At 31.2% G+C, this 14,228-nt stretch overlaps 1 protein-coding gene across 1 annotated transcript; it reads left to right on the top strand.

The window, feature by feature from the left end:
* Positions 1-581: 581 nt before the first annotated feature.
* LOC143227422 (solute carrier family 35 member G1-like) lies at positions 582-1,658 on the top strand. The gene has a single exon (XM_076458873.1). It carries the CDS (start codon positions 582-584, stop codon positions 1,656-1,658), a length of 1,077 nt encoding a protein of 358 aa, XP_076314988.1.
* Positions 1,659-14,228: the final 12,570 nt, after the last annotated feature.

The raw sequence follows: 14,228 nt of genomic DNA on the forward strand, positions 1-14,228 counted from the left end.
TCAGATATCTATATACAATTGTTTAAAACCATATTAAGAAACTAAACATTGTCAGATCGAAAATGTTCATTTCGTCCTCAAGTGGTATAGCGGCATGTCTGTCGGCTTATAGTGCTAGAAACCGGGTTTCGACAACCATGATGTGTTTAATTGCGAACAAAGAAACGATATTCATTTTAACATTTAAAGAAGTTCTTCGAAATTATAAATAAAGTTTTCATATGAAAGGATAATATATTTTCGTAAAAATATACGTTCTGCGTCAGACATATCATATGTGGTATTTCTGTCATTATTTCAATTTTTGTAAAATAATAGATATTCAGAAATTATGAAACTGGTAAAATTTAAGCTCAAGTGGAATCGTAGTGTTTGTGGTTTAATATTACTTGAGCCTTGCTACATATTTTGTTTTTGGCTAGGTAAAATCCCTTCCTACAGTTTATTCAGTATAAAACGTAATGACACAAGCGTCAAAACGAAAAACGTTTATTTTATTTATTCTATGTGTTAAAAGACAACTTCATGACTCTTTATTTTTTACAGTTAACAGAACGTATAAAAGCTTGTTTCTAAGAGGCATGGACACCAGAAGGAAAAGTCTGAAAAAACACAATTCCGAAACCTTTAGAGGATGCACAGAGGATGATTTTAACATAATTGAAACTGACCTGTCGAAAGCTCCTTTAATCATCCAAGATGAAAGTTTTAATAGGACAATCGAGAAAATAGAAATCTCCTCTGGTTTAAAACTTTTATTTATGTATAAAGGTTTACTATATCTTATATTAGCTTCTTTTATTCTTTCCACAGCATATGCTATTGTTAAGTATTTAAAAACTGTAGATACAGCCAATGTACTTTTGGTTAACTCAATTTTTATGACAATATTTAGTATTCCGCCTGTTTTATTTAAGAATATTTTTCCTCTTGGTCCACCACATACCAGAAAAATTATATTAATTCGAAGTGTTGTTTATCCATTGGTAGTGTACTTGAGATTCAGTGCACTTCATTTTTTACCCATTGCTGAAGCGAGTGTCATCATTTTCAGTTATCCAATTTTGGTATCTGTGATAGCCAGAGTAGTTTTAAAAGAACCAATTGGCTTATTACAAATTATATCAGCAGTATTAACTGTATTAGGTGTTGCTCTGGTATCAAAACTTCCCTTAGAAATCCAACAAACTAAAGAGTTAAACAGTAAAACTTTATTAGATCGTACATACGGTGTTTTTATTGCCTTCGCTTCAACAATATTCGGAGCTATGAGCATTATTTGTACACGCTGGTTGAAAGATACTCCTTTTTCTGTGACTTTATTCAACAGTGGATGGGTTGGTATTATTGTTAGTTTAATCATTATAGTCTCAGAGAGACAGCTTCCAGTCATACCGTGTGGAGAACCATCTTTGTTAATTGTCTTCTGTTCCATTATCGAGATAGTTGGAATAGCTTTACTTTATGAAGGATTAAAAACAGAACAAGCTGGAGTAGCTTCTGTTGTTCGAGCAGCTTCTCACATTACCTTTCTATTCTGCTGGCAGTTATTGTTTTTCAAAGAAATTCCAGATATTTGGAGCATCTCGGGTGCAACAATAATTATTTTTTGTATTATACTTAGCGGTATAAGTAAACACTTCAATAACCAAAATTGAAAAATACACAAATAATCTTTTATCATTTTATTATCTTTGCCGAAGCAAACTTGATTTCCTAATATACTGACGGTATTCTACTATACTTCCTTCAGATTAATATTCAAAATCAATTGAGGTAATACCGTATAGAAATGTTGATAGTAAAAGAAAACATTCTCAAGTACTATATCCGAAAACTAAACCAGTTTTAAAAAATTATACTAAAATATATCTTAATACCTGATGGTCTATCTTAAAACTAAGTAATTTATCTTGGGTTTATATGTGACATTTAGTTAACTTTTTTTCCAAAAAGTAAGTACTGTAGTTGAAAGTACTCTTACTAATTTAGTCTGTATTATGACCTGTTTCTCTCTCAGAAATATATAACTTAACACATTTGAACATATTACGTGTATGTTCATAATAATTACAGCATTATAGTATATTACCATTGAAATCTTAATAATACTATAGTTAATTATTTTACATTTTATAATTTATTTCACACCAGTCTCCAATTTATTATGTTATGTATCTTAACGTATAACAATTTCAAATAACCAAAATATGAATTTGAATTTTGGAGTTAATTGAATGTTTATATTTATAAATTTCACGAAATTTTCTAACAAGTATGATACATACAAGATTGATTCTTTCGTAACACAAATATGTTTCAATGTACAAACAACAACACAACTTATAACATTTATTAATAATAGCTTTATATATAAGAGTTTTACAAATGTACAAACAATATCGATTATTTTATGTGGGCAAGAACTGAATATTTTATAGACGGTTGACGATTAAGGAATTAATTCTATGTTGATACACATGTACACTTTTCTTGATCCCAAAGCTTGCAATCTTTATTGGTTATTGGTTGGCCTCATCTGGCTTATAAGCTCACTTTTTAGTGAGAAAGATTTCTAATGCCCTCATAAAAATACTAACGTCAGAAGTTAACTCAATGAAATTTCAATGAATTTTAACGTTCAAAATATCCAGACACACCTGGTCAAATATTTCTAGTTTTCGGATAAATAAGTGACGATTAAAGTTGAAGCTTCCGTGGTTCACAATAGTGATTCAACAACATTATAAATGTTTCATTGAGTGTTGCGATTTATAAACTTTAAGATGTTTATCTAAAACAATCAATCGGTAAAAACACTGACAATTACTATTATTTTATATAGATACTACATTGTTGATTTTTTGTCTCGAAAATTTTCTGTAAGTTTATAGAACAAGTGGAACTTTCACAAAACGTCTTTAACAATATGCGTTACATACATTTATAAATATATGTTACATTAAAACAAACAAATATTAAATAAATATCTAACTATTATTCCGTTACGATTAGTGAAAATAACAACAAAAACAGGAAAACAAGTTTCAAAAGTTATGATGACGAGAAAAAATTTGGAAAGTGTAATTTGTGATTTTTATTATCAATGTTTGTTATCAGAATGAAATAAGTAAAGACAGAAAAATATTATTAAATTATACACATGCCTACTTACTATATCCATACTACTGAAGAAATTATAATTCATGGAAGTCGAGTAGACCGTAATCATATTATAATTTATAAGGGATATTTTTATTTGCATATTTGTACATATTTTCTCTTCACAATATCATGTGTATCATGGCTGATGAAACAATCGGCCATGTTATTTCGTATTTCAAAGTTTAACACATATTCAAGAACTGTATTTAAAGGAAATTAGTATAGTTAATATTTAGAACCTTTAGTTTATTCAATGATGATATAATATTTTTGCGGTTTTTTGTGTGTATATGAATTTCGTTATTTTTATATCATGTGTCTTTCTCAGTTTTTAAAATCTTAAGAATAACTGTGTATTACTTTTTCTGATAAGAGATTTTTGTTATAGAAAATTTTTTGCTGTATATGTATATACAGTCGAGCGTTCACATTTGGTACTTTTGGACTCTGCAGATTCAATAATCAGATGTAAATGTGATGAGAATTTTGAGGGTAAATATTCTCTCACAGATATTCTTCGTAACTTATAAACAAAAATGAATTGTCATTTATCAAAACAAATTTTATTATTTTGGTTTGATAATTTAGTTTATACTTTAGCCTGTGGATCAGATGTGTTAAATATATTTACTTTCCTTTTAAATTCAGTTTGCTTTGCTCCAACAACTTTTAATTAAATGAATTTAATTTTCTTGTGTTGCTTGTAACTCAGTCGGCCAATAATTATGCTTTCTTCATATGCCATATGTTATATTTCAGTCTTCTGTTTTTGTAGATTCTTATAGAATGTATAGCGTATTTTCAATCTTATTCTGAAGAATAATAAAAATTTAGTCATTATTTTGTTGTTATAAGACTACATGTACGTATGGTCTGTAAATAGTCGCTTTTGGTGCATCATGCACTTACTTAAGTATCCTTAAACCCAATATAACCCAATAGATAAAGCCTAACGTTGATGAATAGACACGCTACAGTTTATGAATGTAAAATATATAGAGATATAACTAAAATAAACAAAAAAGTATTGAAAATAATTATATTTTTGAGTGACATGTGGATCCTGCTAAAAAGAATAATGGCACAATAACACTTCACAACAATTTTTGAAAATTTTTGCTTCCTGAAAAGTTTTTGCTGATTATGACAGGTACCTGGTGGGTATGCACAACTATAGTTTTGGTTTTGCTTCGTAACGTTGGAACTCGGAGAAATAGACAGTTAACTGTTTACCGCCAATAACGTCTTAATATGCGTTTATGTTTCTAATACACTATAAAGTTCAACATAATTAAAAGTATTTAGTTCCTAATTTTCGTTTGTATTCGATGTCCAGTGCATCATGTTGCAATGTCCAACAGTATTCAGCAAGCATTGACGGATTCTACTTGCCCTGATATCGTTTTTCCATTGTAGCAATGTCCTGGTAAAACTGAAGATTTCGAAGAAACGGTACGTGATGGGCAAGTTTGGATGTAATTTTCGTGATCAGCAGCCAAACATCTATAAGGAACACTCAACAGTATTCAAGAAGCAAAAACTTTGTTATGCAATGTAATTAAATCCACAATCAGAAAGTTGTAAAATTTACTATCTGATTTTATCAGGTTTCTACAGTTATTTGTAGGTCAAAGTTACGATTACATTTTATAAATTTGTTATTGTGTTACTTCTTCTAAAAGTTATAGTTATTATCCATATGCCAATGCTAAAAATTTAGAGATGTTGTGTTTATTCGATTATCGTATAATATTGAAAAGAAGTCGGAAACAAAAGTCATATTTTAATGGAAAGAGCGGATAATTGCATATTGGTAGAGTTCATATCAAAAGTATCCAAAACTAAATGAACGCTGCAACACAAAGTATACAAACAAATTACATTTACTATTTGATAGATTTGAAAACAATTTTCAGATCATCCTTTGGTTGAGTGCTTTATTTAGATATACAGATCAGGATCATTTTAAAATCTATTTAATTAACATCACTTTAGTTGTTTGTGTACTTTTTATTGAAACGTTTATTTTGTTTTGGATACTTCTTATAGCAATTTTACAAATAACCAACGTAGCCTACCTTACGTTAAAATTTTAATACACATTTCTATATTTATGAGAGACAAGACTTTTTTTTCATTTTGCGTATAAATTTTAACGTAGCTGCACATTGTTTTTGTGTTATACGTATATACAAAAAATGGAGTACTTTCCAAAATATGTTTAACTATCAAATGAAAGTTCCTGAACTTCTGAAGAAATTCATTCCATAACATTTAGGGGCTTTATTTTAAATTTCTATTCATTGAAAGATACACCTTTCTCAGCAGTATTTTTCAACAACCCTAATGGATTGGTATTTCTACCAGTGTACACACACATAATATATTCACACATATGTGTATGCATCGCTGGTGCTAGAGTGTGTGATCAGCTAAAGTAAAAGAAATTGATCTATATAAGTTGCAAAAGATGTTTTTGGTCTTCTACTGTTGAGATGAGTTAGTTTAATGTTCTAAAGCAATGCCTCCGTAACGTAAGTGCAATGGCCATAAAGACTTAAATCATTGAAGAAAGTCTTAAGAAATTATAGTGCCAATGAGACAACGCCGGGTAGTGGGTAGAAAGTACAGAGTTCGTTTCGCAATGATCAGCTAAAGGTTTGTTTAGTTTAATAAAGAAAAAATGATTCATTGAAGTGTAAAGCTGCCAAGAATGATATATGATTCTTTGTACAAAGTTTATTTTCCTATTCATACATAACACTATGAAGATTAATAACAAACGTATTTTCTTTAATGAAAAATCTTAGAATTCACATCCTAATGAAAACATAGCTGTAGAGTTTATTACTGCGAGAAGTCGTTAATTATGGCTGCGCTACATTATCGATGTAATTAATTTCAAAAGATTAAAAGTTTCAAATTGTAAATCAAATAGCTTAGATAGAGTAATTAGGTCAAAGAACAAAACTTTTTTTTTGTATTTGGTAAGGTTGTTGGATGTGAACGCTCACAGTTTCTCTTTTGGAAAGAAAAATGTATCTCAGATTATTTTCTTCCCGGTGGCACAGTGGTATTCCTGCAGACTCACAGAGCTAGAAACAAGGTTTCGATACCCTTGGTGGGCAGAGCATTATGTACCTTTGTGCTTAATTCCAAGCAATCAATCAATCAATCAGATTTATTGTACAAACACTTCTTCTGGATTTAAGCTATTCATCAACCCAAAACTTTATATTATTGTAAACATTATCTATAGGTACCATATCAAACATCATAAAAAATTATTTTACGAGAATAACTAGGGTAACCTGAAGAAGGTTTCATTAAAACAGTATAGCCTGAAGACTTCCATAGATGGCCTAACCACATATTTTCTTATTACACATATGAATGTGCTTAAGGAACACAATTTGGTGATTTCATTCAATGTATTTAACAATGGTGAATGGCAAGGTAACAATCAATTATTTTAATTTAAAATTATAACCTAATAGTATATATCATAACCCGCATTATTCATTAGTCTGCTTACATTGCTGATATATATTGCCAACTACTGTATATTTTATGTCCTTCTGTGTGATAAATGGCTTAATGTAGATATTAAATGTAAAACAAATACCTTGTATTCCAAAAGGAAATTTGAAATTGTTTTACTTTTATTAAAGTTACCACTGAGGTGTTCTAAATATCTTAATGAGTTGTAAGAAGTGGAAGATGACACGTTTTGAATGAAAATGACCTGCTATCTATCATGTTCAGATATTTATATTTTGGATTTTTCAGATTTAAAATGAGATTTCTTTCTTCTTTTATTTTATTTATGTTAGCCTTTTCTGTCCACCAATAACTACAGGAATATAACCGAGGAATGAGAAAATATATACCCCTAAGCTATTTTTATTAAATCAAATTGTGATCTTTCAATTAATATATTTACATAATATTTAAGAAAACAAAGACCGTGATGATAAAACTGAATTTATATTTAACAATTATTTTAACTCTGTTACGATAATTAAATTGACTCTACTATTAATATTTTGTTATTATTAATAGGACAAATCTGGTCGCTGCGATAATTTTATAATGATTGGAGAAGTGTTAATGTGTTCAAGATTTTTCATTATTGTTAGTAATGTATTGCTAAATATTAGTGTTGAAGTCAAGCCAGATTTTGTCGGATTTGTGATGTAACCATGATGGTAAAGTATTTTTTATTGAAATACTTATTTACAGTTTCGTGAGTCCATTTCAAATAAAAAAAGTTTCAGTGCTAATTATTAATTATTATCTGGCACTACTTACATTTGTAAAAAATTGAATATCTTTGTTCTACGAAAAGAAAATATAGAACTCAGATTTCTTTAAATCAAGAATCAATGAGAAAACAACAGTAACTGAGTTCCATGTATACAAACCTTTTAATATTTTTCAGTTCCATATTTATATAGATTTTTTCATACCTTTTTGTTTTTTCATTACAGTCTTCATAAATATCTTTTAATTCAATTTTAAATTATAATGATAATTATATGTATAAAAAAACTTTTGCATTATGTCAGTATTAAATCACATATTTTGGCTTTTTAATGGATAGAAAATAAAACTAATGTTGCCTGTATAAGAGTCATCACGTTTGGTACTTGTATTGTTTAAAAAATATGATACTGTTTCATCATGTGATCTACGGTTTTTAGAAAGTCTGTACTCTGCTAGACGTAATACACCCATACCACAGTTTCAGTTGCGAAGTTTCTAGATCTGTGTTACTTTCAGGTTTAACACTTGTTTTTAACGAATGCACGTGTATATGCTAATATATGTCGCCTGTACATCAGTTACGTCATTAGTTTGTTTGTTTGTAATTAAGCAGTAAGCTACACAATGGGCTATCTGTGATCTGCTCACCACAAGTATCGAAACCCTGTATTTAATTCGTATTTTTACTAGCTGATAAAATATTGCGATTTTTTCCTGTCGTGAAGACCCAACAAATTCCATGAGAAAACATAATAACATAAAAGAGCATATAATTTTGTTTTCATTGTTTTTATTTTTGGAAAACATTAAATACTCTTTTATTTACCAGAAAGTGCAGCCTAAGTGAAATAGTAACATTTTGGCCAGATGTCATGTCGGAAATATGAATTACTAAACTTGTATTTCGGAGCTGTCATATAAATATGCGTAGTGTGAAAGGGATTGGAAGATTATGTTTTATAATAATATCAGGCGTGGCCTATTAGTTATCATAGAGTGACTGCAAAATAACGGCTCCGTTTCACTTTTATCAACACGTGCTTGACATTTGGTGACTGTGGTTGCACTAGAATAACGGTTGGCAACTTCATGGCCAGTGGATAGCACAATTGTATCCAGGTCGAGTTTAGGAATCAACTTTTTCAATAATTTATTTTCATCGTAAATTTCGTAACCAGCAAATACACTGTCTCACGTCATTGCTGATATCGTGCGCTTCGTCACTGCCACAGACTCCGCCCATTTTATAATATTAGCCTGGTTTTAGATGTTTTTAATCGAGGGGGCGTTGTTTTGCATGCGCTTGAAAACATATTTTACTGTACAATTTTCAAGTGCTTAAATATATTTTGTTTTCAATCCATAATATAGATAGGTGGAAATTTCGTAAACGAAAGAATCCAGATGATGGTGAACACTAAGAAAATAAAGACAATTTAATTGATTCTGGTATTACTGCCGATAAGAGAAAGGTGCGTGACTGGAAAAACGTGAAACGAAAATTTCATGAAAGTTTGGTGTTGAAATGTGCAGTGATTGAAACAAATAATAAACCAGCATGTCTTTTGTGTAACAAAGTGTTTAGGAATGGTAAAGTATTCAATCTTTAACAACATTTTAATAATTTTCGCAACGAATTTAATGTGAAATTTCCAGTTGATAGCAAAAATCATATGAATTAAATTAGCCTTATGAGAGCACAGCTTCATGATCAAAAGGGAGGCTTAGAAAAACTTTAATTAGCGATAGAACTAGTTACGTTAGCTAGCTATAAAGTAGCTTTATTTATTGCTCAAAAAATAAATATTTTTCTGATGCTGGATTAAAAAAGAAATATTGATTGTGGCCATTGAAACTCTGTTAAAATTATGATTAAAAATAAAAGATGACATTTTTCAAAAGGTAAATAATTTGCAATTAAGTCGAAAACAATTGTCCGCAGTATGCTTGAGTTAGCGCAAGACAAAAAAATCAGTTGCTTGAACAACTAAAAGACTGTTTGTATTTTTCTTTAGCACTAGGTGAGTCAACAGATGTTAGTGACACTGTGCAGTTTGTATTTTGGGTTCTATATGTAACTTTAAATCTTCAAGTGAGGGAAGAAATGCTTGACATTTTTTTGAAATACAAAATCGAACATTTTGAAAAACGTCTTTAAAAAATGTCTTTAAATGTAAGAAAATTCGATCTGGATTTTAAAAAAAACTCGTTTCTGTCGCAACAGACGGTGTTCTCTCCATGACTGGAGTGAAATAGGGGTTTGTTTCTCTTTTTAAGCAGCATTTAATTGAAAATAGTGTGAAGTACACGTTGCCACCTTTCCATTACAATTTGCATCAGCAATATTTATATACTCAGATGTCTTAAAGTGATGCATTGAACAACTTGATGGACATTTTCGAAATATTGTGAAATATATTAGAAGTCAAAGCTCTTTCAGCCATTGACAGTTTGTTGAGTCTTTGAAGAAAAGCAGTGACTGTACGTTTGATGTACGTTGGTTAAGTAAAGGTAAAGTCTTAGAACGATTTACTTCCTTATTTCCTTAAATAAAAGAGTATCTTGTGGAAAAAGGTAAGATTGAAAATTTCCCTAAAATTGAAACTTTCTCATGGTAGTGTGATTTGCACTTTCTGTGCACGATAATGGCTCACTTGAATAATTTAAATAGCAATCTTCGGGGAATAGGTAAAATAATAAGCGAGCAACCACAGTTTATCCATAAATTTCAACCCTCCTTGTGAAACAATTGCAAAAGAATGATTCGGCATATTTTGCAAAGTTAAAGAGTTTTCTAGAAAATACAAGAACCATGATTTCTCTGATGCTAAAGATGATATCTATGTAAACTGGACCAAAAAATCTGTCTCAAAAATTTGAATCACGTTTCTCCGATTTTAAAAATTTGAAATTGATATTTGAATTTCTGCACGATCCATTTCAGTTTGACTCAAGAAATTTAAGTTACGAAATTTCATTTTTTTGTCTTTGGATAAGTAGATTTGAAGACAAGATGCTTACCCTCCAAAGTGTTGAACACATAAAAGGTAAACAGAAATGTTTTATCAAAGAGACGTAGCTCACTTTTCTGGTAAATGAAAATCTTCCAAATTTAAAGATAACAATTTCAAAATTATTTTCCATGTTTGGATCCACATGAGTGTGTGAATCAACATTCTCAACGCTAGATTTTCTCAACTCTAGATACAGATCTCTGACATAAATTTTCACACTTAAGGTTAGTTGAAATGGAATTGTTTTGATTAAACTAACATCTTTCAATTTTTTTGTGAATAGTATGGAAAACGTTGTTTTTATTACCCACTGATGTGAGCACAATGAAAAAATAAATTGCCCATCCCTATGCTAGAAGAACCTGGAAAACGCTCAAATCTCAGCCTTTAACGACACAAGAGCAGCTGAAGAAATGGAGCAACGAGCTGCCTTTTATTTGTTTGTAATTAACCACAAAGCTACAAGATGGGTTATTTGTACTCTGTTTACCATGGGTATTGAAATCCAGTTTCCTTGTTACAAGTCAGAAGACACACTGTGGGCCACTGAGGGCCTACGTACCTTCCCTCTAGTTTATAGTTTCATTGTGATTGTTAATAGCTGAAGCAGGTACTCCTTGTGTAAGCAAGTGCAAGTGTTCTAAATAGCGAATCCTTATACAATGCCAAAGAGAAAAAAACAGTGAATAAACAATTCATTCTTGTATTTACTACCGTTTACTTATAAATCAAACTTTATTTTTATATATTTTAAATTTCATAACACAACAAGTTTAAGAAAAATAAAATCAAACTAAATCACAAAACATTTTTTTTTCCATGTAAATAAGAACGAGATATATCATAAATAAGGAGGGCATAATGTAACAGGTTATTCCTCGGTTATTCATAAATAATCATGATTTTTGTTCTCTAACCTATAACTTAATGTGTAATTTATAATTTATCAGACCTCTTACTGTCAGAGAGCATTGTCCAGATGATTTTATATTTAGTGGTAATTTCAGCAACAAAATACACTTCTCTGTCATGTTTGATAGTTATTTTCAAAAGTGCATAAACATGTTATCTAGGGAAGCCAGGTTAATGCTGGTTATAACAACTGGTTAGAAACGCTGAGTGTTATAAATCTGTATAACAAACACTAAATTATTATATAGAATGTTAAATAAATATGACATTGTATGTACATGTATACTTTTCAACTAGTAATGTTTGAATTGAACCACATATTTTATCCTCAGTCAACTTATTAATTCATCATTTAAACTTTCCAAGGCAGATTTTAAAATATTAGTTACTTATTTCCAACCACTACCAGATGTACCCATGAGTTTTTATGCCATATAGTGGCAAGCATTTCAGTTCTAAACTATTTGACTCTTAGCTCAAAAATAGTCACAAGCCAGATATAATTGGGGTGTTTAGTAAGGTATATTCCCCATATGAGTTTTTATTCCATATAGCGGCAAGCATTTCAGTTCTAAACTATTTGACTCTTAGCTCAAAAATAGTCACAAGCCAGATATAATTGGGGTGTTTAGTAAGGTATATTCCCCATATGAGTTTTTATGCCATATAGTAACAAGCATTTCAGTTCTAAACTATTTGACTCTTAGCTCAAAAATAGTCACAAGCCAGATATAATTGGGGTGTTTAGTAAGGTATATTCCCCATATGAGTTTTTATGCCATATAGTAACAAGCATTTCAGTTCTAAACTATTTGACTCTTAGCTCAAAAATAGTCACAAGCCAGATATAATTGGGGTGTTTAGTAAGGTATATTCCCCATATGAGTTTTTATTCCATATAGCGGCAAGCATTTCAGTTCTAAACTATTTGACTCTTAGCTCAAAATTAGTCACAAGCCAGATATAATTGGATGTTTAGTAAGGAATATTCCCCATATCCTGTAAAAGATCTAAGAACAGCTTGAATATCTAATAATGCTGGGCCTGGCATGGCCTAGCGCGTTAAGGCGTGCGCTTCGTAATCTGAGGGTCGCGGGTTCGCGCCCGAGTCGCGCCAAACATGCTCGCCCTCCTAGCCGTGGTGGCGTTATAATGTGACGGTCAATCCCACTTTTCGTTGGTAAAATAGTAGCCCAAGAGTTGGCGGTGGGTAGTGATGACTAGCTGCCTTCCCTCTAGTCTTACACTGCTAAATTAAGGACGGCTAGCACAGATAGCCCTCGAGTAGCTTTGTGCGAAATTCCAAAAAAAAAAAACATCTAATAATGCTAATTACATTTAATAGAGTGAACGTTATTTGGTAACAATACTAACTACACTTAGTAGAAGAAAACAAGCACTTCAAAACCGTGAAACTCATCTTTAGGCTAAACATGGATATTTTATTTACTTATTTCAGGAAATTAAGTACAAGTATGTATGGTGATCAATAGATTCAAATACTCTTAGTGTTACTGTTGAAGGAAAACAGGAATACCCCCCGAAAAAAAGAAACACATTCACTTCTCGGTCACCCAAAGTGTCTATCCGAATAATGCCTGAGTTGCTGAATTAACACTTAAGTGGATTAGTACAGATGACCATATTAAAAAAAATTATATTGTATAAAAGTCCTTAGCTAACTTAAATATGTTTTTTTTTTCTAATGGATGGTATATCTTAGTTGTGCTGAGATAATTTACTATGCCATATATAAATAACTTGTAAGATATTCTTAAAGCTAATTTCTGTTGTATCTCTACAACACTTAATTAATGAATCTCATGTTTTACATAAAATCGTATTCAGTTGAGGATCTGATATGTATTTACGTATATATAAAAAGTGGTTCCTGTGTTGCATTTCTGTCGAGAGCCCGATTTTCTTAAAATAACATAGTCTGCGGTTTATTGTATTACAGTTATCCTTAACGCACTCTGTCCATGTTAGTTTAAAGTTAAAGGTAGTAATAACTAAAATTTAATTGTAAAAATAAAATGCGAGGAAGAAGGTTTTAACCTAACTTGTGCTATTTATTTTCATTTCATATTTAGAACACCTGCAACAAATTATGGACTGCGTTTTCTCTAGGATTTACAGCGACAAGCGACGTATTACACTGTGTTGTTAGGATACAACATAGAAGATTACATGAACAGCCCTAGACAACTACGTCATCATCGTACTGTTCGGCATGGTTTGTGAATAACTGAGAAGTTCACACGTAGAATATATAGTAAAGGGCTAATAATCGTTTGTTTGTTTGTTTGTTTTGAATTTCGCACAAAGCTACTCGAGGGCTATCTGTGCTAGCCGTCCCTAATTTAGCAGTGTAAGACTAGAGGGAAGGCAGCTAGTCATCACCACCCACCGCCAACTCTTGGGCTACTCTTTTACCAACGAATAGTGGGATTGACCGTAACATTATACGCCCCCACGGCTGGGAGGGCGAGCATGTTTAGCGCGACGCGGACGCGAACCCGCGACCCTCGGATTACGAGTCGCACGCCTTACGCGCTTGGCCATGCTAGGCCGGGCTAATAATCGAACCCTGGGGGTCACTCGCTTCTAATGTGATAGATTCGGATACTTAATTGTTTATTTGACTCTTTCGATTCTTTTTTTACTAGAAACAAGATATACAGTGAATTTTGTCGTTTGGCTAGCTCAGTTTTGCTAATTTCAAAAAGAAGTACCAATGAAATAAAAGGCCTATGTAATGTCAATTAATACTCCTACTGTAATATTTTGCCCATTAGAAACCTGAATTACTGATTCGGTTAATATTTCTAAATGGTTAGTTGTTTGTTTCTTTGGTCGCGATGCGCTTTG

This window comes from Tachypleus tridentatus, chromosome 9, assembly GCF_004210375.1.
Source record: "Tachypleus tridentatus isolate NWPU-2018 chromosome 9, ASM421037v1, whole genome shotgun sequence".
NCBI classification, from domain to species: Eukaryota; Metazoa; Arthropoda; class Merostomata; order Xiphosura; family Limulidae; genus Tachypleus; species Tachypleus tridentatus.

What these genes read in the sequence shown, in the direction of transcription:
- LOC143227422 (XM_076458873.1), top strand. Translation starts at nt 582, where the DNA reads ATGGACACCAGAAGGAAAAGTCTGAAAAAACACAATTCCGAAACCTTT.